This window comes from Esox lucius, chromosome 21 (genome assembly GCF_011004845.1).
Source record: "Esox lucius isolate fEsoLuc1 chromosome 21, fEsoLuc1.pri, whole genome shotgun sequence".
Taxonomy (NCBI): domain Eukaryota; kingdom Metazoa; phylum Chordata; class Actinopteri; order Esociformes; family Esocidae; genus Esox; species Esox lucius.
In genome coordinates, this window is record NC_047589.1 from 28146409 (window position 1) to 28172053 (window position 25645).

General features: G+C 43.3%; 4 protein-coding genes and 1 non-coding gene across 8 annotated transcripts; 2 read left to right on the forward strand and 3 right to left on the reverse strand.

Annotated features, from left to right (window-relative positions):
* Positions 1 to 5478: 5478 nt before the first annotated feature.
* On the forward strand, positions 5479 to 13818 carry hgd (homogentisate 1,2-dioxygenase). 2 transcript variants are annotated; one of them, XM_010885941.4, is made up of 15 exons: positions 5479 to 5524; positions 5613 to 5668; positions 6485 to 6556; positions 6652 to 6740; positions 6888 to 6993; positions 7095 to 7154; positions 7389 to 7480; positions 7582 to 7616; positions 8044 to 8123; positions 8273 to 8372; positions 8485 to 8609; positions 12292 to 12396; positions 12719 to 12845; positions 13125 to 13306; positions 13387 to 13818. In XM_010885941.4, the coding sequence occupies exons 2-15, from the start codon at positions 5636 to 5638 to the stop codon at positions 13528 to 13530; spliced, it is 1350 nt and encodes a 449-aa protein (XP_010884243.2). In that variant the 5' UTR covers positions 5479 to 5524; positions 5613 to 5635; the 3' UTR covers positions 13531 to 13818. The 2 variants fall into 2 exon arrangements, with proteins under 2 accessions (XP_010884243.2, XP_010884244.2); XM_010885942.4 differs by having other exon boundaries at positions 5503 to 5524; positions 5617 to 5668.
* ndufb4 (NADH:ubiquinone oxidoreductase subunit B4) lies at positions 13785 to 15981 on the reverse strand. The gene is given in 3 exon segments (NM_001304198.1): positions 13785 to 13942; positions 15226 to 15369; positions 15784 to 15981. Coding segments are annotated over 3 exon segments (384 nt in total). The 5' UTR covers positions 15961 to 15981; the 3' UTR covers positions 13785 to 13879.
* Positions 15982 to 17067: 1086 nt separating this feature from the next.
* Positions 17068 to 18708, reverse strand: pomp (proteasome maturation protein). Its single transcript, NM_001304192.1, has 6 exons — positions 18652 to 18708; positions 18061 to 18161; positions 17908 to 17968; positions 17665 to 17766; positions 17434 to 17527; positions 17068 to 17280 (listed from the first exon to the last, which is right to left on the reverse strand). The coding sequence occupies exons 1-6, from the start codon at positions 18652 to 18654 to the stop codon at positions 17213 to 17215; spliced, it is 429 nt and encodes a 142-aa protein (NP_001291121.1). The 5' UTR covers positions 18655 to 18708; the 3' UTR covers positions 17068 to 17212.
* A 238-nt stretch (positions 18709 to 18946) lies between these two features.
* On the forward strand, positions 18947 to 19018 carry trnac-gca. The gene has a single exon. It is a non-coding gene; the product is annotated as a tRNA-Cys (tRNA).
* Positions 19019 to 19443: 425 nt separating this feature from the next.
* Positions 19444 to 24815, reverse strand: c21h11orf65 (chromosome 21 C11orf65 homolog). Of its 3 annotated transcripts, none has more exons than XM_029116378.2 (10): positions 24771 to 24815; positions 23813 to 23879; positions 23475 to 23601; positions 23156 to 23248; positions 23008 to 23061; positions 22633 to 22842; positions 22406 to 22539; positions 21445 to 21615; positions 19909 to 19964; positions 19444 to 19708 (listed from the first exon to the last, which is right to left on the reverse strand). In XM_029116378.2, the coding sequence occupies exons 1-10, from the start codon at positions 24787 to 24789 to the stop codon at positions 19554 to 19556; spliced, it is 1086 nt and encodes a 361-aa protein (XP_028972211.2). In that variant the 5' UTR covers positions 24790 to 24815; the 3' UTR covers positions 19444 to 19553. The 3 variants fall into 3 exon arrangements, with proteins under 3 accessions (XP_028972211.2, XP_028972212.2, XP_028972213.2); XM_029116379.2 differs by lacking the exon at positions 24771 to 24815 and adding an exon at positions 24467 to 24502; XM_029116380.2 differs by having other exon boundaries at positions 19528 to 19703.
* Between the last annotated feature and the right edge of the window lie 830 nt (positions 24816 to 25645).

The following is a 25645-nucleotide window of genomic DNA, read 5'->3' on the forward strand; positions in this document are numbered from 1 at the left end:
CCCAGTTCTTCTGTTTTGCTTCTGTCCGCATGCCGTTTATCAGGGCCTTTCTTCCTCCCTCATTGTGCAACAGTTGAGTTGTCCCAAAAAAAGTAGTGACCTTTGTGTCCCTCTGGAGATATTTAAAAGAAGAATCAGGTTTCTACACTGAATTTTAAAAGCCCGTTTTAATATCTAGAGTGGTCTTTAACATGGAGAATTCAAGAAATCTGATTTATTCAAAGGGAATTTTGAATGTATTTATTTGCTTTTTGTGCTTTTTGTGTTTGTGAAACCTGAAAAAATTCCAAATTCTACACAAAAAATTACTCCATATGCATTTCCCAGTGGATAGCTAGTAATGCAAAGTCTAGGTATGTGTTAGTACACTAATGGGACCACCCCTCCAAATGTAATTAAATGAAAAACGTGTCAAAAACTCACAGAGGTCACAATTTAAGGTCACAATGTTTTTCATGTGTTCATTTCTTTGTGAGTCTACTGCATTCCTCTGGCTAGATAGCTAACAAATGAAGCAGCTAAAGTTAACCTGTACATTTTACTTGAATTTTGTCAAATACGTTTGGTTAAATAAATTAGGTAAAATAAAAATAGGATGTTTGGTTGACTGTTTAAATCAGAAAAGAGTTCTTTGTTTGTACTTGCCTAGCGGAATATCATATTCTTCCCATCAGTTCCTGATATAGTTAAGTCACTAAACCTTGAGCTGATGTCCAGTCCCAAGTCCATGTCGAGTCACGTGTCTGAGTGATGGACAACTCTTAAGAGTGACGGTTACTGGTAACTGTTTTCAAAATAAAAGTCACAGTGAACAATCACAAATATATCCTTCTACAGCCTCATTTCCAAAAAAAGTTGTGACACTGCATGCAAATCAAAAAAGAGTGCAAATCATGTATCCCTATATTTAATTGAAAATAGTTCAAAAACAACATATCAAATGTTGAAACTGAGAAATGTCATTTTTTGATGCCAGCAACACATTTCAAAAAAGTTGGGACAGGGGCATATTTACCACTGTGTTGCATTATGCCTTCTTTTAACAATACTCTGTAAGCGTTTGGGAACTGAGGAGACCAATTGCTGTAGTTTTTAAAGGTGAAATGTTTTTTCCCATTCTTGCTTTATATAGGATTTGAGCTGATCAACAGGTTGGGGTCTCTTTGTCATGTTTTTTGTTTTGTAATGCGCCAATTGTCTTCAATGGATGACAGGTCTGGACTGCAGGTAGGCCAGTTTAGTACCCAGGGTTCTTGTACTACGGAACCATGCTGTTGTAATACGTTCACAAAGTGGTTTGGCACTGTCTTGCTGAAATAAAGAAGGCCTTGCCTGAAAAATATGTTGTCTGGATGGCAGCATATGTTGCTCCAAAACCTGTATATATTGTTCAGCATTAATTATGCTTTCACAGATGTGCAAGTCACCCATGCCATGTGCAGTAATGCACCCCCATACCATCATGGATGTTGGCTTTTGAACTGTGCGTAAATATCAAGACGGATGATCACTCTCTCAGTTATTCTAAAATTGTTGCACTATTTGCCTGTGCAGTCTTTCACAGAGTGGTGAACCCCTCCACATCTTTGCTTCTTAAAGACTCATCCTCTCTGAGATACTCTTTTTATACCCAATCATGTTACTGACCTGTTGCCAATTAACCAAATTAGTTGTGTAATGTTCCACCAGGTCTTTTAATTACACAACTTTTCCAGTCTTTTGTTGCCTCTGTCCCAGCTTTTTTTAAATGTGTTGCTGGCTTCTTTTTTGCGAGCCTAACACTGCCAATCATTGTGAGAACACTATCTTGAATGTGAAGCATGGCGGTGGCAGCATCATGCTATGGGGATACTTCTCTGCATAAGGGCCTGAAATGCTTGTGGAAATAGTGGGCAAAATTAATGCAGCAAAGTATTGGACAATGACCCAAAATCACAAAGGAGGTCAATATCCTGGAGTAGCCTAGTCAAATCCCGGACCTGAATCCAATTGAGAATATGTGGAAAGTGATGAAAATTGCTGTTCACCAAAGGTCCCCATCCAGTTTAAAAGAGCTTAAGTGATTTTGCAAAGAAGAATGGGCAAAAATGTCCAGATGTGCAAAGCTGTTAGAGACTCATCCAAATAGAATCATGGCTGTAATTGGTGCCAGTGGTACCTCTACCAAATAGTGACAGAAAGGGGTGAATAATTATGCAATCAATTACTTTCTGTTTTATATTTTAGAACAATTTGTAGATTTAATTTCATACTTTGACATTATGGACTTTTTTTGTGTTGATCAGCAGCAAAAACTATTTGAATCTATTTTGACTAAAATTTGGAAAAGTCCAATGAGGGTGAATAATTTTTTAGAGCCAATGTACTTAAGTTGAGGTCTTTTTCCTACAAACACAGCAGGATAATCATATTTCTTCTTAGTTTGGCAAGATGGATAAATAATATAGTGGAGTAGTTTAACATTTCCTCTTATCCCTTTTTCATTCAAACATGCATACCCACATCTACAAACCCCCCCCCCCACACACACACAAATACTACTCTAACGTAAATAATTGGTAAATTCACTGATTAACCAGCAGCATGAATTGTCCATAGAGCGCTACAGTAATTATGTCTGTGCTTTTCTTGCATTACTTGTCTTTTTTCTCTCCCTCTTAAAGCACATCTTTATAACCAAGCAATTCCAAAGCAATTTTCTCTGTGGGTGGAGAGTGTAATTTTCTATTCTGTGACACTGTGATGTGTTAGAAACTGCGAGTTGGTGCTAAAAGGTATCTGTAGTGTGCGTGTATGCGCGTATGCGTGTGTGTGTGTTTGTGAGTGTGTTAATATGTGTGTAAGGAGCTTTAATGGCCTTTGCAGGGTAGAGGTGTTTTTTAAGTGTGTGAGAGTGTGTGTCTGTGTATCAAAGAGGCCACCGTTTAATGACTCCTGAGTAACGTGCTCCTCGTTAGAACTATCGTCGTGGAAACCTGGGGGCGTGCACCAGGTAGAGCGTAACGCGCGGCAACAGTCTTTATCTTCATATTAACCCATTTGCATAACATTAGTGGAGTAGGACGCCGAAGAGACTCAAACGCACAGGCAGAGCGGGAGAGAAAGAGATAGGGCTGGAGGGAAAGAGTGAGAGCAGGAGAGGAGGATGGGTAGAAATAAAGTGAGAGGGGGTAGAGAATGAGAGCGAGAGAGGAGAGAAAGAAAGAGTAGGCTATGTCACAGTTAATTTCAGAGCAGTGGAGACAGAGAGGGTATACTGGATGTCCTTGCAAATCTAATCATCGTTAAGTGGAGCTGCTGCCGGGTGTGTCTGCATGTGTGAGCGAGTGTGTGTGTGTGTTTTTAACTGTGGAGGTTTTCTGCATAAGGAGAAATTCAGTCTTTGCTATAGCCTATGACGGGGGCCCTCGCTCCAAGACAATTATTTTGTTGTGATCACATCTGAATGTACTTTGGTTATTTCGCGGTGACAGACGACAAGGAAATTCGCTCTAATATTTTTTCATGAAATTGCCCAGTTGTTCAACGGATAGACACGTGGACTGATACACTGTGTGTGGTGATATGGGTGTGTTTTGGCCTAAACATGAAAGGCATTTCCCATCAAGCTACTGAGTCCAGCGGTCCCCTAATAACAAACCATTTACCACCCACCCACTCATGCATAGATACATCCCTTTGATGCAGAAGACCGTTCTCCTCCATTCCTCAGTCATTCACCCCCTCTTAAAACACAGGCCTACCCGTAGAGGTGACAAATAGGCTACTCTAAAAATCTTTCACGAAACTCGAAGGCAAAATTAAAATCACTCTTTTTTTCCCCCCTCTATCCAAGGAGCAGATCAATTTCCGCAGACTGTGTTGCAATATTTTCCGCCATTGGGCTTTCTCGTCTGCGGTGCGGCACCCTAACTGCTTTGCACAGCAGGGCTCCCGCGGCAACTGCACGCCTCGCTGGAGAACAGTTACTTCTGCCGCGCCGAGTTTATTTGCACCTCGCCATGAGAATTGCCATCATTTACCCTGGCCCTTCCGAACAGAAAGAAATAGACAAGAGAGGGGATTGGGAAGAAGAATGAGAAAGGGAAATTGATTCTTTTCGATGCCACTGGGGTGTTAGGTGCCACCCAGATTGAGCCTCCTCTTTTGACGAAATGAACTGAATAAATGTGTCCCGTACCGCAGACACTCTTTGTCTTTCGTTCTGCATTGTAGTCGCGTCACAGACGTGAGTTCCGTGACGATGATGCCTTGATGTAATCTACTCTGAGGCCACTGCCACCGCTAAAAATTAAATGTCATTTTTTCACAGCTCAGCATACTTTGCCACCGTTGCCCCTTCAACACTCACCAGTCCCACTTTGGCAAATCCTCACTTTACCTCAGCTCACTCCTCAATGTCTCTCTGCCCAATAGGAATCTACGCTCCAACAGACACCATACACTCATTCCTAAAGTCAACATTCCACTGATCGTCATCAGCTCTCTGCAACCAGTGACTGTAATGAACTGCAAGAGACGAAAAAAATAAACCTTCTCAACACTCTTTGAAGAATAACCTTCTGAGCTACTCTCTGGTACCTGTACCTGCTAAGGACCTAATTCATCTGTGTAAAGTCGCTTTTGAGGACTCTTTGTGTAACTTTGTGTTTTCTTGCACTGTCTTGCCTTTGCCCTGGTTGTCATTGCAAAGAGAATTGGTTGTCAAGCTGCTTACCTGGTAAAATAAAGGTGAAATAAAACTTTTTGTACATGAAACTGAGTAATCGGTTCACTTCAGGCCTGTTGGCCCTCTGACTCCTACTCAAGGGCAGCTTCCTGTCAAGAGGGACATAGCTCCTATCTGTCCTGACACCCCAAATATTCAACAAGGTAAATTGAACACCATTTTGCTGCAGAAATGTTCCTGCGCAGCAAAGAAATGTAAATTACGTTAAGCATATTCAAGGTGTGAAAAGACTTCTTAAGTTTGTCATTTTCAATTTAAAATGTCAAACGTTGTTTCTCAGTACGCAAATGTCTCAACCCCTGCATTAATGTATAAAAATGCTGACTGTCTGTTTCTGCTGGTTTGTTTTCTTGCTGTGTGAAACCGGTTAAAAGGAAAATATGCCATCAGGTTTATTTTCCTGCTGTGTGAGACTGGTCCACACAAAAATATCAGTCCATGCCTATTAAACATGTCCCTACTATTAGCTCCTGAATTGCTTTACTGAGATATAAAACGTGTTCTTCTGTAACGAGTTATGTAAGTTTCCCTGAATAAGAACGTCTGTTTAATGACTGTTGTAAAGGTAGAAGGCATTGGTGTTGCATTTGTTTTGCCTCTGATCTCTTTTTGCGCACTTTTGGTACACAGTCTCGAGAACCTTCACCTCTCCCATTTTTTGGATATCCACCCCTCTTTTTCAAATAGAACCCCTGCACGTCACGGGCAAAGTCTGGCCTTAATTAAAACCGTATTGACAAAGCAGAAGTCCGGCCCTCATCTCTTTCACTCCGTCGCGTACACGGGGCTTGTATGGTGGGTTGGTTAGCAGAGGCAGACTACCGCACTTGTGATTAAATCGCTTTAACCAACTTTCACCAACTTGTTTCTATTGTTTCAAAAGGAAGAGATTCAAAAGGAATAACCATGAGTTACGCCCCTCCAATGGCTGGACTCAAGGTAAAGAGTATACTTCATTCAATCAATATTACCTCAATTTATGAAAATGTGTGTGTGTATATATATATATATAATATAATTGCATAAGAAAAATAAAAATGTATTAATCTGTAATTTCGTTATTACAATCGCATCAACGAATGTAAAAAACATTGTAGAAAATGCAAGACTTTTCTACTATAACTATAACTGAAGGGGCGTTCCCTTCTGTCCAATCGGTGTACTGGATTCATCAGCTGCCCAGATGTGCTGGACTAGTTTTTAGAAGTCACAGTTCTGAGCATTAACTGTGTGTCTGTTATCAGTTCACAGCCTGTGGGCCACTGAAGTTTAATTTTTACCACTGGCTATACTATAATATCACTGTATTGTTTACTGACACGCAGCGGGCAGTCTTCTCCAAATTACACCGCAAGAAATGTATCACGTGAGAGCGCGCGTTATTGGAAACAGACCCCCTTATTTCGCAGAGCCGCGATGACTCAGCATGTCTGTTGTGCACGCGCACGGTTCATAGCGCAGGATGGCTTTGCTAATCGTCAGCAGAAACAGACAGACGGGTCGCCCTGTGATGTTGTTTGCCTACATCACGGTCAAGTAGCTTTGAGTCTCAGTCCCAGCTGGTATGCGCACAGCTGAGATACAAGTAGCACGCCTCAACATAGACGTCAACGGAAGCTCTTATAAGTATTAAAACAAAGAGGCTAAAATATTATCATGTCAAGACATCACCCAACATGTCTGTTTCAAGAATGTGTCACTGTGCGCTCACGGGTCTGTTCTCTAATACTGTATGTTGCTCGTGGTCTCTTCCAGTACCTGAGTGGGTTCGGGAATGAGTTCTCCTCCGAGGACCCTCGCTGTCCAGGAGCCTTACCCAAAGGACAGGTAGCATTCCATACACTCATCTTCATTCCAGCAAGCCCCCTCACACCTATGCAAACCTCTCTGGGAAGTTGAACCCAACCCTGTTGTCTCTCCAGAACAGCCCTCAGGTGTGTCCCTATGGCCTCTACGCTGAGCAACTCTCAGGCTCCGCCTTCACCTGCCCACGACCAACCAATAAGAGGAGGTATCAAGTAATTGCATCGTAGTTAAGAGCAGCTTTTCTCTGTGACTTGAATTGTTCTGATTTTGTGTACAACAGAGTCCTACACACACTTGGTCATGCACAGAGACTCAGTCTTTTTCTAACTCGGTTTTTCCTTCGTTTCCACAGCTGGTTTTACCGCATTCTGCCATCTGTCCGCCACAAGCCATACACCACAGTGGACAACGGGAACCTAACAGAGACCTGGGACGAAATGCATCCTGACCCAAACCAGGTCGAGAGAGATGGAGAATGTGTGTGTCTGTGTGTGTGATGCTAAATGGGGGCCGGGTCCTGCAGTAGAGGTGATTTTCAAATGTTGTTTCCCGCTCTTAGCTGCGGTGGCTGCCATTCACCATCCTCAAATCTTCAGAGAAGAAGGTGGATTTTGTGACGGTAAAACATCATCCCTATGTCATTCCACCCTGTTTGTCTATGACAGATATTAGCTGCTCCCTCTCACCATCTGTGGGGCCTCCATGGGATGGAGACGTCCTGTTTCAACCTAGCTTCTGCTGGTAATTGGAAGGCCGGTCAGGAGATCCTTTCATGCCTGCTACATTAGATGACATGTAGACGATCCTCTTTACGGGATCTGATTGGTTCTCTCATCTGTCAATCACAATGTAGGGTCTGCACACCATATGCGGAGCAGGAGACACTAAGACCCGGAATGGGATCAGCATTCATATGTTCACCTGCAATACCTCAATGATCGACAGGTGTGTGTCCATTGTATGACTTTTTGGATTTTATATTCATCTCTTCCACCATTGACTGTTACAACTCTGGGCCCATGATTTTTTTGGTCTCTGCTCCTCAGGTGTTTCAACAACTCAGATGGAGATTTTCTCATTGGTTAGTCAAATATACCTTTTTTTTTTACCGGAGGCATAAACACCACAAGAGCGCAGGTCTAAGATGTGTCCTTTGTCCTGATCACATTCTGATGGTGCACACGTTTTGACAGGTGCAGATGATTCAATTATGCATTGTGATATGATCCGACAATCAGGTCTCAAATAATAACAGTTTGTGTCTTAAAATATTTAAAGTAAAATAATCTGCATAGAGTGAGGCCCCGTGAAATCTGGAACCAAGGAATACACGGTAGGATGTTTAAGAGACACATTTAACTTCCATGTGTACGTGCATTGGCTACAACGTGGGCGCAATCAAAATGGGAATTAGATCAGGAAAAAGGGTGCTTGTTGTCAACATGTTTAAATAAAGCTCCTTACACAAGACGTCTTAACATTCTACCATCTTCGTCTGTTCCTCTCAGTGCCCCAGCAGGGTAAAATTCTGGTCACTACAGAGTTTGGCAAGATGATGGTGGAACCCAAAGAGATCTGTGTCATCCAGGTGAGACAGCAACACCGTTTAGTCTCTGCCATTTCCCTTCACCTGATTTTCTCGGCCCGTCCTCTTTCTCGGCCCGTCCTCTTTCTCGGCCCGACCTCTTTCTCGGCCCGTCCCTCCACACCCTCACTGGAATGTCCCGTGTGTTGCAGCAAGGAATGCGTTTCAGTGTGGATGTGTTCGGGGACACCAGAGGCTACGTGCTGGAGGTGTACGGCGCCCACTTCGAGCTCCCCGACCTGGGACCCATAGGTGTGTGTGTGAGACACCCCCTCCCCTGTGTGACACCCCACCCTCCCACGTGTCAACTTCTCAGTAAAACCATGCATCCCCTTTAACACCTGTGAAATGATACATTTCCCAGGGGCCAATGGACTGGCCAATCCCAGGGACTTCCTGACTCCAGTGGCATGGTACGAGGACCGCGAAGTGGCCAACGGCTATACTGTCATCAACAAGTACCAGGGCAAGCTGTTCTCCAGCCAACAGGTGTGTGTGTGTGTGTGATAGGCACAATTGTATGCATTTTGGTGGTTGTTAACACGGACGTTGCGATACATTTCACATTTTAGGCTGTTCAGTACTGAAACTACAGGGATAGGGATTTACCAGGTACTGCTTTCATCTGAATAACAACTTTTTGTTTGGAGAAGGGTTTTTTGGAAAGCAAAGAGTTTTAAAGTACATTTGATGTAAGTTCACTGGACTTAAATATTTAAATCAATATATAAAATAAATCAATAATAAATAAATAGATATATTATAAATATTTTATAAAGCTCTTTACACTAGCAGTTGTTACAAGGTGATTATACAGATACCCTACAAACCCAAAGAGCAAAAATCAGGAAATCAAAGCACAGTCGCTAGGGATAACTCCCTAGTTGGTTTGGAACCTAGGAAGAAACCTAGAGGAGACGGACTCTGAGTGGGGGCCAGTCCTCTTCTGAATGTGCTGGGTGGAGTTAAGAATGTGACCTTTTATGGGCACATCGCTCATGAAAATATTCTACATGTTCAAATGACCCATGGGTGAATAAATCCAGTTGGGCTGTGGGCAGAGTCTTGGACAGAAACCAGATCAGCAACACAACCCGGTGGACCAGGGCAGAAACACCTAGGAGTTACCAGGCTGAGCAGGCCTGAGGAGTGAACCAAGGGCTAAAAAGATCCAGCAGGATTCCAGAGAACCTAAAGGGAGTCTTCCTTAGATCAGGAAAGATACCTCAGCATGTAACTCAAACTGACCCAGGTCCTCCGACACAAACAATTACAGCATAAAAAATAGGCACTGAGACGAGGGGGTCCTGAGATTGTGACCCTGTCCAAAGATGACCCCGGACAGGGCCAACCAGGCAGGAAATTACTCACTTTGCCAGCCTGCCAGGACACCAGGAAAATCAAACGACCGCACGGTTTGTCAATCCATTGCCATGCCTTTCACCTTCACGCCCCTAGGCCAGAGTAAACACCATCATAGACTTCACTGAAAAGAATGGGTCTCCAGGATAGACTTAAAGGTTGAGTGTGTGAATCTCTCGCATGAATCGGCACGTCATTCCACAAAAATTGAGCTCTATAGGAGAAAGCCCCGCCTCCAAAGTGTTTGTTTAAAATCCAGGAAAAGTACGGAGGCCTGTATCTTGGGAACATATTGTAAATGAAGGAAGACCAGGACCAATTCACAGAGGTACAGTATTGTGAAAGGGTTATTTTCCCCCTGTCAGATGTTTCACATTCAATTTGATCGGAGGTTTTTGAAGCTTGTCTCGATATATAGAGGGTCCGAGAGAACAAAAGAACACCAAAGTCAGGTGCTAGTGTAATGAGTGTGAAATGACTCATCAGTTATCACCATGGTTGGCTACATCACTTGCTCTGAGACCTTTGAGGTAGTCGTTCCCCATGCTCCGCAAGTGCCCAGTCTTTTCTGGGGCGATGATAGTGTTGCTTTATGGGTGACAGTCGTCATTGTATTTAGAGGATTGTTGGTTCGAGCCCCACGTGGGGCTCATAAATCCACAATCAGAAAGACAGCGGGCAACGATTGGATTGGAGTGTGGTTTGAATCCTTGGTGTCCGGGCAACTAGTCTGAGAGTATGTTTACGTTTTTATATGAGGCCATTTGGAGGGGCATAACTTTGTTTAATAAAAAAATACAAATCCAAAAAGTACTGCATCAAAATCTTTTTTCACTCAGGTTCCCTTTTACCTAAAAGTAGGTTTTAGCTCATCAAACTGTTATATATATATATATTTTTTTTTATCATGCTTTAAAAACTACTTTTACTAAAGTTAGAATCTCTCCTGGACACAAACTACCGGAAAGGTTTGGATTGGCTGATGCAAAAAATATAAAAAGAACTGAAACCATGGCTACTAAATTAGAAATGGTACTGTTTTGGTTGCCTAGCTGTATAGGGTTTTTAACCTTAACAATTAGCTACTTATCCTGCTGCATGCACCAAACATGTCTACATTTTACGACTTCCCAAATCAAAAAATACCACATATCTTAATCATCATAATGTACCCCGCTACCCTGGCAGTCATTCTGAATGTGCATGATTGACAATCCCACTTTTCATATCTTTTCACTGTCTGAATTCCAACAAGATTCAAAACTGGAATACCCTGCCGACATTGTTGAATGCCTTTAGCTAGCCATCCCTGTACTGAGAATAGCTGGATACTAGATATTAGCGAGGCCCTTTAGCAGTTAGCTGTGAGTTAATGCAAAGCGTCCATTTAGTTCTATTAACAGTTAGTTGCACGCTAGCATTGAAACTCCATTCCCAATGACTTGTAACGCCTGTGTTCTAATCAGCAGGCTCCTGTCTCGATTCCCTTACCCGCCTTAATCACTCATAATTAGTTAACGCGTCCCGGAGATCCCATTGTATACCTGCCTGTCCTTTCAGAACGGGAGAACACCTTGCCTGAGTTAAGCATTAATTTCAGCATATTTCACTGGGGAATGATTTCCCGCCCGTTCTGAATGCATCCTGTCGGGCAGGTAATTGGACCGACTCATTTAGTCTGACAGGAGGGGATTTTGAAGAGACGGGAGGGGTGGGTCTGGTCTGTCTGTGTGCCGGCGGGAGCGTAGGGTGATGGAGGGAGTCGAGGCCACACCCGGGGAGGGAATGTACGCGTACGATATACATCGGGCGCCCCTTTCTTTTATTGACCTCTCTCTGTCGGTACCGCTCGCGCTCTGTCTCCTGCTGGTTCCGGACCCAGTGTTGTCTCATGTACCAGGCACCCCCGCCCACCCCACCGGAGACTGAAAGAGAGAGTGTGAGTGTGTCACACATATTGGAGGGGGGGACGTGGATGGGGACGGGGGGGGAGGCAGGTTCCATCTTTGCCTGCGTCTCGTCCTGCTGTTCAGTACTCCTGCAGAGAGATGAAATTGCTCAAATTAACTTATTATTTGCTTGACTGGTCCAATATGTTTGTGTTTTGTGAGTGTGTGCGCAAGTGTTTTTAATCGAGTCTGGCAGAGTTATCACAGGAACTGTAAAGCCTAAGAGATTACCTGCCTTTGGTTGTTCAGACCCCCTGGGTGTGTGTGTGTGTGTGTGTGTGTGTGTGTTTGTTCGTACTTTATGCAAGTATGTTACTGTGTGTGTTATGATGTCTGTGGGAGTGTGAGGATGAGTGTGTGTTTGTGTATGTGTGCGTGCGTGTCTGTGACAGGATACAAGGGTCAGTCCTGAAGACAGCTTGAGCTGTAATGAATTATATTGATTTTACAGCTGCCATTGAATGTCTCTTTCACAGCAACATTATCAGAACAGCACTGCTATATAAAATTGCTGTGGTTTTAACAATCAAGATGAACAAATATCTGTACATTGCCTCCGTCTCTCTGACTGCACCTCTCTTCTGAAAAGTTTGCGAAAGTTTGATTGTGGAGCCAATTACTGAGTAACACCCGAGGACCACAAAGAACGAGGTGAATTAAAAAAAGAGGAGAGAATAAAAGGAGGCATATCGGTTTCCAAAATCTATAATTATCCTTCTATTGAGTTTTTATTTTCCTTCCTTTCAAGCATCTCTTCACTCCCCCCCCCCCCCCCAGTTTTGAATATCAAGGGGCCATCTTGCCTACAATTTAATGTGCTGCACATTTGCTCATTATTCAATTTTTTTGTACGTCTGCAGGATTTCTCTCCCTTCAATGTGGTGGCGTGGCATGGGAACTACACACCATACAAATACCACCTGAGCAACTTCATGGTCATGAACTGTGTGGCCTTCGATCACGCGGTGAGGACACCAATTACAAACGTATCACCCGGGTGATTTGAATGCTCAACAATGGTTGGCCGGCTGCCATGGTGTAAGTAGGCAGTAAGGTCTCGAGAGGGTGTGGTGTATGGCCAATATAGTACGGCTAAGAGCTCTTCATAGACAGGATGCTCCGCAGCACATGGTGCCCAAGGCCCACTCTGAGCCAAGTTATATTGGCCGAATACTACAACCCACTCGCACCCTACTGCTTACATGTAACACTTGTACACGCGTGTGTGGAAAAGGACAAACAAAAGCCCCCTATATTGGACTGACCCTGTGTCCATCTCTGCACCAGGACCCTTCCATATTCACGGTGCTGACGGCCAAGTCCACGCGTCCCGGTGTTGCCATTGCCGACTTCGTCATCTTCCCTCCACGCTGGGGAGTGGCGGACCACACATTCAGACCCCCCTACTACCACAGTATGACCAACACACTCACACACAGTTCCATGTCCGTGAGAACCTTGAGCGGAGTGACAGCTGATTTTTGCGTTTGAATCTAACCCCTATCGTTCCTAACACTAACCTGAAAACAAGGATTCATCTGGACTTTTGAGGAATCCTGCTACTAGCAAACATCACCACACAAGTACTTGGTTGTCTTCAGTTCGGGGCCGCCTGTCTAGCTTGCTGGACTGCCCCTAAGTCTCTCTGGAAGTAGTGTGTGTGGTATGAGAGCTCCCCCTGTCTGTGTTCCAGGAAACTGCATGAGCGAGTTCATGGGGCTGATCGAGGGCCACTACGAGGCCAAGGAGGAGGGCTTCCAGCCCGGGGGGGGGAGCCTGCACAGCATGATGACTCCCCATGGCCCTGATGGGGCCTGCTTTGAGAAGAACTCCACTGCTCCCCTCAAACCAGAGCGGGTGGCTGAGGGGACCATGGTAAAACACACGCGCACACGCACGCACACGTAGCGTAAATATTAGCGTTTGCTGTCAACATCTCTTTCTGCTTTTCTCAGGCCTTCATGTTTGAGTCTTCGTTCAGCATGGCGGTGACCAAATGGGGTCTGGAAACCTGTCAGAAATTGGATAAGAGCTACTACAAGTGCTGGGAGCCACTACGCAAACACTTCGACCCAAACTGGAGGCCCAGCAAACAGTAGAGCACCATCCTGTCTTCCCCTGGGTCTCCCACAGAAATCTACATCTGGGACCTCTTTAGTGTAATACCTCTAAACAATGTCATGGTATTGAGTGCTTGGTTAGTTGGTACAGGCTGTACTTTCTGTGACTGGCCAGTTCAGTAATTACGTTTACTGGACCAAAAAATACCCTGAGAGCATTTGGCAACTTGCTCACCATGTTATTCAAAGCCTTTCAAAGTTGTTAATGCCAGACAGACACTCATTCAGATTTCGACAATAAAGGATGTTTTATTCAGTTATCAACAATAGATGCACTTTGACATTATTTCTACAACACTTTTACATCTGAAGTCTGCAACAGGCCAACTCAGGAGGAGAGATTGAACTTGCGCTTGTAGGTCCCTGCTTGGATCTCCTTCTCCTTCTTGTCCTGCAGAGCGGATAACAACATAAATACGGGGTGTTTTTCCCCCCCTTCTAAGCGGAGAGAGAGGAATTACAGCAGCGTGACAAAGGCACTCAGTACCCAGGTCTCTGTGACATCGTTCTCAGATTCAGAGAAGATCTCAATGACAATGCAAGAAGAACGGGGGGGGGGGTGTGTGTGTGTGTGGGGGGGGGTGCCATGCAGACTAAAATGTCACTGAGAATCTTGAGAGAATAGCAGCAAACTGAAAGTAGATGAGATGAGATCGTCTAGCACATACTTTCCCCTGACTTTAGTTACTTTTAACAAACATTGAAAACTTGAACTATTGTGGAGTCAGACAAAGCTACAAAATGGAGGCACTCCCCATAATGCAAAATGATTACCTCCCATCATGTCACTAAGACGGATGGACTAGGAGTGATTTCAATTTGGCTCTGACGTCACATACTCAAACTGGTCTATTCAACAACCAAAAAATACATGAATGAAAATGTGGACACAGTCTAATATAAATGTATGCATTTAGTAGGCCTAACTAATACATAGTAATGTTTAATTTCTAAAGCCCATTTTTTAAACCCAAGTTGCTGATGGAAATAAAATCCAAAATGCAGGACATCGTATTTAGACAAAATAATAAACGTTACATACATTTAACATTGGATCCTGTTGACAGGAGAACAATACAACATGGGCCTCAAAAGCTTTTTTGAACAACTATCTTTAGCTGTGCCTTCAGTGAGGCCCCAACTCCCCTGCCCTGACTGGGGGTTTATCATACAGCCAAGATGCCACACAACCGAAAGCCCAGACATTAAGGATTTGTCTGCTGGGGGAGGGTTGGGTGGGCAGGATGAGGTCAGATGGATACTTGGTTACAGAGTTGTGGACTGCCTGAATGCTGTGAAGTCAATGGATCAGCATACAGGGAGTGAGGGTATATTGAACAGCACTCAAGTGATGTCACAAGCACAGCAGTTTTTGACTAAATGTTTAAGCACTTGGCAGGTGCACCACAAAAACGTATTAAAGTATGAATTCAAAAGCGAAACATGAACACCATGTCTTACTCATTGCGCATACTGGTCTGCATTTCATGCTGTTTTGCATGGAGCCACCCTAAATTAACAGCAGGTTGTTGCAGATGAGACAACAGATTAAGGACAGTCGACTGTGGCCCATGTGCTACTAAAAACTAGCTACTTTGGTGACTGAATACAAAACAACTAGACCCAGGAACTGGTATGCCTATACTTAGCAAGTCTGGCTTTGGAGGTACATACCCTGTCCGTCTTCAGCACGAAGTACAGAACGAAAAGAGGTAACACGCCAAAGAGCCCCCCTAGCAGCGACGTTTTCTTGGTGGGTCTGAAGTTGTTGAAAGGGTTGGTACGGGCGTACACCCAGCGTGTCAAGGCAGGGTCTTCCTTCAAACATAAAAACAACAGCAGGTTAATTATGGTAACGGCCATTCTTTGACAGCCTGGGATAGATTCGCCGGACGTACTGCCATCTAACTACCGAGCGGGGCAGAAACGGATTTTATCATCAAGGTCACATCAACAGAATTTAACGAGAATTTAACGAATTTAACTTCCTTTGCGGTTGCCTGCGGTTATAGTTATGAATGGTCAGGCTAGCGAGTTAAACACAGAACAGCTTTGGCTGAATACATTATTATATATCGAATGTAGTGAGAATTTATGGGGGCAGGTTTAAGTATGTCTAGCCAACATTAGCATTAATCGGACTGAATATACTGTCTAACAAGAATCATCACTTTCAATGTTGGTCTGACATTGGCAAGCTAGCCTTAGCATATACATTGAATATGTGCTTACAATAAGCTCTTTTCGGAGCGGATTGTTTAGTTGCATCTGATATTGTCTCTTCAGCTGAGCCCTTAAAGTAGCCTTCTCCTCCACGCTTCGTCTCTTGTCCAGCGAAAGGTTAAAATATTCAGCTGGGTCCAACGTTTTTGGCCGACTAGCCAAGGGCGCCTCTCGGTAGTTCGCCATGTTTGTGAATAAAAACAAGGGACGTGATTCCGACAAAGTCTCGCGGTATCTACTCTGACGAGCTTCCGTTTCCCTTGGTAACAGGAATCAAGTGGTCCACCCGGGTCTCATCCACTTTTCTCGAGGAAAATATTCCCAACAAGACTTCCTAACAAAAACTAGAATTTGATATATTTCACCCAGAGTATGTCACATTATCTGCAGTCAGATTATGGGTTTTATATGAGTAGGGTGTAGTGGTGTACGACGCAGAGGGGGAGAAACAAATACAGAACAGAAGTCTTTGCTGTGGGATAACTTGAGCTCCAGAAAGACAGAATTCAATGATCTTCAACATTAGCTTCTAGTATGCTTTGGGCAAATTGAACAAATTGAAAAGCTCCGACACTAAACCAAATAAACGAGAAAATCCCATAAAGCAGCATGATAAATGCCGTAGGGCTAGAAAACAGTCCATTCTCAAAATCCAAAAATCCACTCCCCACCTTAGAACAAAACAACACCAAAAATGTCAAAATGGTTAATAAAAAGTGCAATGGAATGGGGTCATAAAACTAAAAAATCAGACACCACTGCAGAGTATGCTCAATGTCCCACCAATATAGCCACATTCAGCCTTACAAACTCCCTCAAGATGTCATTGTTCACTGTCTATACACAGTTGTATAATTCTGTGAATGGGACTAAACAATGTTATGTTACTGTTCTGTCCTCTGTTACAAGAAAACTGTCTTTTAGGAATGGTCCCGGGACTTTCAATTCAATTAACAAAAAAAATTCTGTTTATTTCACATGCTGACATGAACACAGCTGAATTGGTGTTCAACAACACATGGCAACGAGAGCCAACATTTTCATTGCACAGATGTCTTGTAACCCCAGAAAAAGCCCTGTATGGTCATGATGGATATCATAAATTGGTAAAGAGGAGATTTTTTTGAATGTACTAGTAGGCTGACATTCAAATGAACAAATGGAAGACCACTCTCAGATAATTTTATCTGGATTCTTTACCTCAGTATGAACCGCTGTAAAACATCTTGTGGACGTATAGGGAATCAATAAGCAAGCATACCACAAACGCACTAATACACACCCATAATAGTTGAGTCATAGGATTTATTAGAAACAAAGGAATCACACGATACAAAAGTCTTGAGTGCTACCTCATATATGAGGAAGTGAGTTACCACCTAAAGCAGATGCATTATCACACAGAGGAGAAAACAAATGTTCTGGGGTCTGAAGGTTCTCACATCAGGCCCAGTTTATACTCCACCATGATATGAGGCTCACCCATCATCTCACTCTGGGCTGGATCTGCAGGGAAATACAGTGTTTTGATCAGTTCACAGCAGAAAGACATGGGAGTGAGATCTAAAACTTCAACCGTTATCCCAGTCTGTTTTAGTTAATAATGTAATTGTTATGCATTATCCTTAGCAGGAAATGTACTGGCATAGATTCTCTTACCATTGAGGATATCCTCAAAGCTGATGCTCTCATCATTCCCTTTGAGAGTATCCAAGGCCAGGTGTGAGCTCTGCAGGAATGGCAAGCGCTGAATCTGAGAAGGGATGGGGGGGTCATAAGGTAAAGATGGGTTAGTGGAAGATTTAAAGGATGTTATTATCCAACTGCCCTGACACATTGTTTTGTTTTTAATTGAAGAGCAGAGATGACTGTGGTTAAGAGAAGGTGTACCTGTCTAGCTGCCCTGTATTCCATCTGTAGTTTCAGGGGAGCGTGGAGACCCTGGATGTTTCTAAGGGTAGAGAAGTTCATCTTGTCTTGGTTCAGCTGAAACTGTAGAGAGGAGAAAACACTCAATACTGGAGCTGATGTAGTGTGGGTGCTGGATTTCCACACATATTACAACTTTTTATTTGCTCATAGAACCGCTTCACAGGGGTTTTAGCTCAGCACACCACCTGGTGTGTCACTCACGTTCTTCTCTGAAAGCTCCAAGGCATGACTGGGTAGCAGTTCATTTTTTACACTGCTGAACCTAAGAAAGAGGAGCAGAATTCAATGTAATTTATATATAACCAACGGTCATGTTAGCAGCATTTGAATGAGTATTGTAAATCATTCTCTCACCCGCTCCTGAGTGTGTCCTGAACGCCATACGCCCCTATTTGTGTACCCAAGCCAGTCACTGGTACACTGTCCTTTAGCTGTGATCGGAGTCCACGTGTATTCTTGATACAAAGAAAATCACAACTCGATTAGCTAGAATTGTAGCAGAAAAGCATACTGACCAGCTATTCTTCCTAGGTGAATGTTACTAGTTAATATTTTTTTTTTGCATCCCACATAGCTTGCCTGAAGTTTCCTATTGCCAAATGGAGCGGCCAAGAATAAATATGTAGGATTAATTCAAAATCCATCTACTTAGTTTACGTTAGACATACAGTATTATCATAGGTAACTAGACCTAATGCTCTTAATATAGCTAGCTAGCTAGGAGTAGCTAGTTACATATATACAGCGAATGTTACTGCTATAGCTAGCTGGCTCAACGAGGAGTGACTAATCAAAATACGAACGTCTCTACAAACACAGCAAGCGAAAAACGACCAAAACCCCATTAATGAAGCCACATTAAGAAAACGTGATCTACTAAAAAGATACATTTGAACACATATAAAACATAAGTCATACAACAAGTGCTAAGAATGTAAGAGCTACCATTGTCACTGTGATACGGCTTAATGCATACGGCTTCGTACAGATTCCACTTTCAATACAAAACTTCCGGTTCCTGTCGCGTTAGTTTTGACGACACTTCCGAAACGTAAAAGGATTAGAATCCGGAATATTTTAAGAAATGAAAATAAAACACCTTTTGAGCTGTTGTTTAAACTACTGTTGTCATTCATATATGATTTTACAAAACTCCTAATCTTTTGTACCCAATATTCAGAATATATTTTATCTTTATATTTATCTTTATGTAAGTTCCGTTTTTTCATGGTTGTAGAAAGGGGGTATAGCTCAGTGGTAGAGCATTTGACTGCAGATCAAGAGGTCCCCGGTTCAAATCCGGGTGCCCCCTCATTTTGTCCTTAGTTTCACTTCACATTTTGTGTGATTACAAAAACTCAGAGAAACACATTCTATCTGATTTACCTACCCATAGCATCATTAAGCCCATTACATTAAAAAAGGTGTCTAGACAAAACACTACAGCGCATGTATTTTTCTTTGTTTTACTGTCTAACCAGGTACAATTGTGGTCAATTGGAACCAATTCATAATTTCAGTGAGGACCTGGCTGAAGACTTTCAGTTGCAAGATGACAACAAAATACACAGAATATTAATAATGTAAAATCTTACTACAAATAAACAACACTATATGCAGATACAGGTTTGACAGATTCAGCAGGAACATGGATCATACAGTAGCTTGTTTCATTTCTGAGAGAGCGAGGTGTAAGGAAAGTGTCGGTGAACATAAATTGCTTCACATTTTGCTTTGTTACTGTTGACATTTAATTAAATCTCACTGCATACTGTCACACAAACAGTCTCTGTTTGTATGTGTACATTTCTGGTTTAGTCAGCAATGAAATGCAGCCTGCCCACCAGTCAATCAGAGAGATTGGCCTTGGAATGTTCTGACTGGATGAGGCTGGAGACCAGGGGGTGGGTGATACTTCTATTGGTGCCCACCTGGCTGTCCTCTGGATCCAGCCCTGAGAATGTCCCACATGGCTCCAGCATGGAAGGGGTCAGGCTCTTCACTGGTAAGAGAGTGACAGTGAGAGTTATCCTTTTTTATTTTTTGCTGTGTACATGTTTTGGCAAAGTAAACAATTTTCCCCATGCTAATACTTTGAAAGGGAAAGACTGTAATTTCTCCCTTTGGCAAATGGGGGTGCTATAATCCCACTGATTTATGGTGTTCAGTACGTCTCTCAGATCAAGGAAGAAATAAATTAACCTTTGCAAGACTCAGAGGAATTGCTTGTGCCCACACTTCTCCACTCATAAATATACCTGCAGAAACATTAAAAAAACATAGTTGCTTTGTGTATAACTGCATCGCAGCTTTCTGACAAAGCGTGACCAAAACAAACAATGTTTATTGTGATTGCAGTTTCTTTTTACAATCGCTAGGACCATTTCTCAATACTTAAGTCACTTTTTCAAAACTTTTCACAAAGTGAGCACAACAGCAGGCCATATGGGCACAAAATGCATTCCATAACAACATATTTAAAATGACATGAATAATTTTCTCACTCAGACACAATGACCACCAAAACTCTATGTACGTACAGGCCAATTTGCACATTTACATACTCTTTTCAAAACTGTTAAACTTCAGTTCAAAACCAAACATAACACAAAATTGAATAAGACAACAATTCCCTAGTATTCTACAGTAATACCGTATTGAAACAAAAAAATGAAATACTATTAAAAGTTGACCAACCACAGCGGATTCCTATTGTAGCTGAACACCTACCCAGGTGTTAGTCTTTCAATTTCATTAATCTATGCAAAAGTGGACATCTTGGCAATCGTTTTGTGCTGTCATGTAAACATGGACCCAGCCACCTGACACTCCATTCCTCAACCCCATAGAGGAATTGTTTTCCTCATGGAGGTAGAAGGTTTATGACCACCATCCACATGATCAAATGTCCCTCAGATGTAATGACTTCTGGATGCCTGGACATATCTGCAGAAGATTGCCAGGGAGGAAGATTTGGGCGACAGCCTTTGCGATTGTTATGGAAGAATTAGTTGATTTGAGACATGTATGAAGTGTTTTGGTAGTTTTAATGCCTTCTGGATCAGAAATCAACCACATTTATTTAGAAAGCCCTTTTTACAACAGCAGTTGTCACAAAGTGCTTTTACAGAAACACCCGGCCTTAAACCCCAAGGAGCAAACAACAGCAATGTTGAATTTCAGTGGCTAGGAAAAACTCCCTAAGAAGGCAACATTTTTGGAAAAAACCTAGAGAGGACCCAGGCTCAGAGGGGTGACCAGTCCTCTTCTGGCTGTGCCAGGTGAGATATTAAGAGTCCAATTGGAATAATTTATAAATGCATGTGGGCTAAATCTAGAGTCTATTTAAATTTAGACTAGGTCAGAAGTATGACCAGGTGGAAAGGACAGGGACAGCAATGGGCCCCCCAAACCAGGTGCCCCCGGGGTGTGGACCAGGACCTCATGTCCTCCTAAAGTTTAAAATGGGAGGAGACTGGGAAAATTCAGAAAATGCATTCCTCATATCAACAAGGATTTATAGTGGAGAAGGAGAACTTAGTGGGGAAGGAGAACTGACCCAATCCCCCAGCACAATTATATTGCAGCGTAAGACCTTGGGACTGAGACATGAACTGCTGTGCCAAGCTGAAAGTTGGTCAGGAAATCTGTGTGAAGTGTTTAGAAAAAATTACTTAAGTGTTGAAAAATGGGTCTTGGCGATTGTAAAAAACTGTAATAATATTATGGCAGTTTTACTCATCAAAATTTAGAGCGTTTGTCCACTCCAGTAACTCGTCCACCTCCCACTCTAGGATGAGGTCGGGTCCCAGCTTCTCCACGGCATCCATCATGCCTTGGACTGACTGTTCCACCAGCACCGCAGTCTCACTGTGCTCCGTGCGTGCTATCAGACCGCCACGGTCATACCTGGCGAGGGACAGGTCAAAGCCGTGTTGATCACACTCAGACAATAGCAGAAGTGGTTGCAGGTGTTGCTAAATGCCAATTTATTTTCCCTCTGCAACTTGGGGTAGAGGGACATTTGGCGGTGACTAGGAAAGATCGAAGGACAGGTGGGGGTGAGTGGGAAAGGTAGAAGGACAGGTGGGGGTGAGTGGGAAAGATAAAAGGACATGTGGGGGTGAGTGGGAAAGGTAGAAGGACAGGTGGGGGTGAGTGGGAAAGATAAAAGGACAGGTGGGGTGAGTGGGAAAGGTAGAAGGACAGGTGGGGGTGAGTGGGAAAGATAAAAGGACAGGTGGGGGTGAGTGGGAAAGGTAGAAGGACAGGTGGGGGTGAGTGGGAAAGGTAGAAGGACAGGTGGGGGTGAGTGGGAAAGTTAGAAGGAGAGGTAAGGTGAGTGGGGAAGGTAGAAGGAGAGGTGGGGGTGAGTGGGAAAGGTAGAAGGACAGGTGGGGGTGAGTGGGAAAGTTAGAAGGAGAGGTAAGGTGAGTGGGGAAGGTAGAAGGAGAGGTGGGGGTGAGTGGGAAAGATAGAAAAACCGGTGGATCAGTTGAGGGACGGGTGAGAATGTTATAGGTTAGCTGTCAGAGACAAGCATTTATGGTGCTGCTTGATGTCATGGGAGTGGGATGCTAACAGTGTTCTTCATTCAGATGATGGGACAGTTCCTCTGAGAGGTGTAAAGGTTAGTGGACAGAACATGTAAGAAAAATTTACCAAGAAGGTTCTACGCATCGTTCACTCAGGGACTCACATATGCTTCATCCACTCGATCTTCCTCCTCTTCCTCCTCCTCTCTACGTCCTGGCGACGCTGCAGTTTGGAATGATGGAACTCCACCTTCTTGCCATTGGTCTCCAGTGTGATGATGTCACCTAATAGAGTAGACTGAACCAACAGAGCAGTTATATAAAAGCAGTGAGGACACCATAGTATATCGCAATGAACCCATTGGGACGTCATTCTGAACACTTGCTTCACCTTCCCAGAGAGCAGTCTCCAGCCGTTGTTCTCCACTCGGTGGTACCACCCAACCCGGTCGTCCTGCGCCAGGGACCGTTGGTTGTGTGTCTGCCTGGGGATGGGCCTCTTCTGCCCAGGGTGAGTGTAGTCCATGGGACTGTTGGCACACATGTCTACGATGGGGCGATGGGTGTAGATCTTATAGTAGATGCTGGGGGGGAAGCTGGTCTACGGGGGGGGGTGAGACAAACGCATCTCACATTAGCATGCGCAAATCTATTTGTATTGCAAACGCCGCAGAAGATCTTCAAAGGCTTTCAAACACATTCCGGCAAGCGTGTTGTGAGTAACGGAGGCTTCGACTGCATTATGTCAAAATGAAAATTAACTTACTCCTCCCAGTCTGAATCTGATATGGACTCCAGCCGCAGCATCCAGAATGTCTGCCTGCAATAACAACCACAGCACCATTCACAATGGTGTGTGTCTGTGTGTGCGTTTGCCTGGGTGCGTGTGTGTAGGTGGTGAGGGATGTTTGTACCTCGTTGGGGTTCTCTCTTCTGAGCAGGAGTCGTGGATCCCCCCGGCTACGGAACCTCACGAGGTTCTTGAAGTACTGGAACACACGCGTGTCCTGCACACAGGAAATGGATGTGGATTCAGGGTCTCTGTGTGAGCGCACAACGAACCACCGAATGACGAAATGAAAAGAGTGAAAAAGGGTCAATCATGGTCACTCGTTGGTTATGAACTCCCTTTACCTGGCCAATTAACTCTTAATTAGGACCTTCCCAAAACTGGTGACCACAGCCTATAGATAGATATTTCTACACCACTGGGTGTGTCATGACTCCACCCACCACATGTCTCCTCCATGTCCTCTGTATGATCCTGGCAGCACTGTGGTTGACCATCTCCTGCTGTGGGTCCAGCTCCACCATATCCTCTCGCGCTAGAGGGTCCTTCACCGGGCAGGATGACGGCGCGCTGCTTGGGTCAGGGTGGTGTGAAGGTTATACCCGTGCGGCGAGCTTAGATGGTGGTTGAATAGCGCTTTAGATGGCTGGTACTAAAAAGTGGGTCATTTCGCTCTAGGCCTATCTACGCGAACACAACTGAGACGTTGTAAACGTGATATAACTGGTTATTCGGTGGAGTCGTGTGAAATATTTACGCTTGAGAATAACTTTTGCTATACCTTTCCATTGCACACTGGTTTAGGTTCTTCTCCATCCTCGTGGCCTGGAATGTAGCTTTGACTGTGACTACATAGAGTGAATACCAGTGAATGCAAAGGACATTAACATGGTACCAAGAAAAACAGCACAGGTACAAGCAGAAAACGATATAAAGACAAAAGCAAGTTACTTGCCCAGTAATGGTATCCTAAAATCAGACTGGTTTCAGCGGAACACGTCAGTAGGTAAAACTCTGAGAGCTGATATGTTAAGATATGTTACATTGCGGATCCGACTGGATAGATATCTTACATTGAGGGGGATTTAAGATATCTTGAACTGGAATCGTGAGTCAGAATTAAATTATAGATATGGAACTGTAATTACAACTAGTCATAATTCAGTTGAAGATATATACAATAGACATTGCGGATATTTGCAATTGATTTAAAGACATCTGTAATGAGAAACCCCACAGACATGAATGACAATAGTCGTTTAAAACTGACAAATCAAAACTGAATTACAGATATCTCCAACTGTCGTTTTGACCATTCAGAATAACGTTACAGATATCTTGAATTTGAGTTTTGACTAGGCTAAATTATGTTGCAGATATCTGTAATGAATATCCAGCCTAGCGAATAAATGTTAAAACGGCTTGCCATACGTACCCTAAATGTATGTGTTCAAAACAGAAAGCTGGCCTGTGGATAATATTATATTGCGTCACGGCCTACATTTTCTCACAATATTATGTCATATTATGTTGATGAGATTTTCCGTTTGCGAAAACGCATTTGGTCACTAAGCAACAAGGACATAGCGCGCAATTATAAAGTTTCTCCGGATAAAGGAGAAAATAGTGGAACGCCATAACACGTTACTGAAGCGTTATTGTATGTCTGAAAAGGTTATAGCTTGTGGTGTGCAGTGAATGTGCCTTAAAACAAACAAATTATAACTTAGACGACTCACGTGAGGGATTGTCTTTCATTCAATTGTCAGGAACGTCAGACGCTGGGTTTTCGGGATTCAGCCCTAAACGTTTTTTTCCCCCCCTCAGCCCTTATTGCTTTTACTTGAGGGCGTTTGAAAGTCCTCTGACAGCGCTGTCAATAATTTTCTTAAACATTACCGTTCATATGTGTCTGTATTCCTTTAGTAGATTTTATAAAATAAAAACTTTTTAGTAGAGGTTCTGAGGGATTTTTTAAATTACATTCTTCTATTAAATATCAAATAATTTAAGTTGCAGCTACCCTTGCTCAGGGCCTTGTACATATTAAATATGATATAATGCCAATACATTTGTGTCACACACCTGCCAATGCAAAAGGTAACCATTTCCGTTCCCTGGTTTCAATCAGGATTAGTTTCAGAATCAGACTGTGTTCTGAGAGGCAGTTCACTGAATTTAAGCTGAGCTGACAGCATGACAGTGGTTTTGAGAGTCCATCCTCTCAACAGAAATGAAGAAGGAACTAGAGTAAGAAGATTTTAGTAAGTCTTATATTTGTGTGTTTAGGTTCACCTGCCTACGATATTTACCAGGAAATTACTTAGGTTATCACAAGTTGGAAGAAAAGTTTGAAGTACTTTTCAAGTTAATGTGTTCTCGAGGAACAATAACAAATGAAGCCCTCCTGTTCTCCACTCATTACCTGTATTAACTGCACCTGTTTGGACTTGTTACCTGTATAAAAGACACCTGTCCACACACTCAATCAAACAGACTCCAACCTCTCCACAATGGCCAAGACCAGAGAGCTGTGTAAGGATATCAGGGATAAAATTATAGACCTGCACAAGGCTGGGATGGGCTGGGATGGCCTAGAACACCATCCCAACCA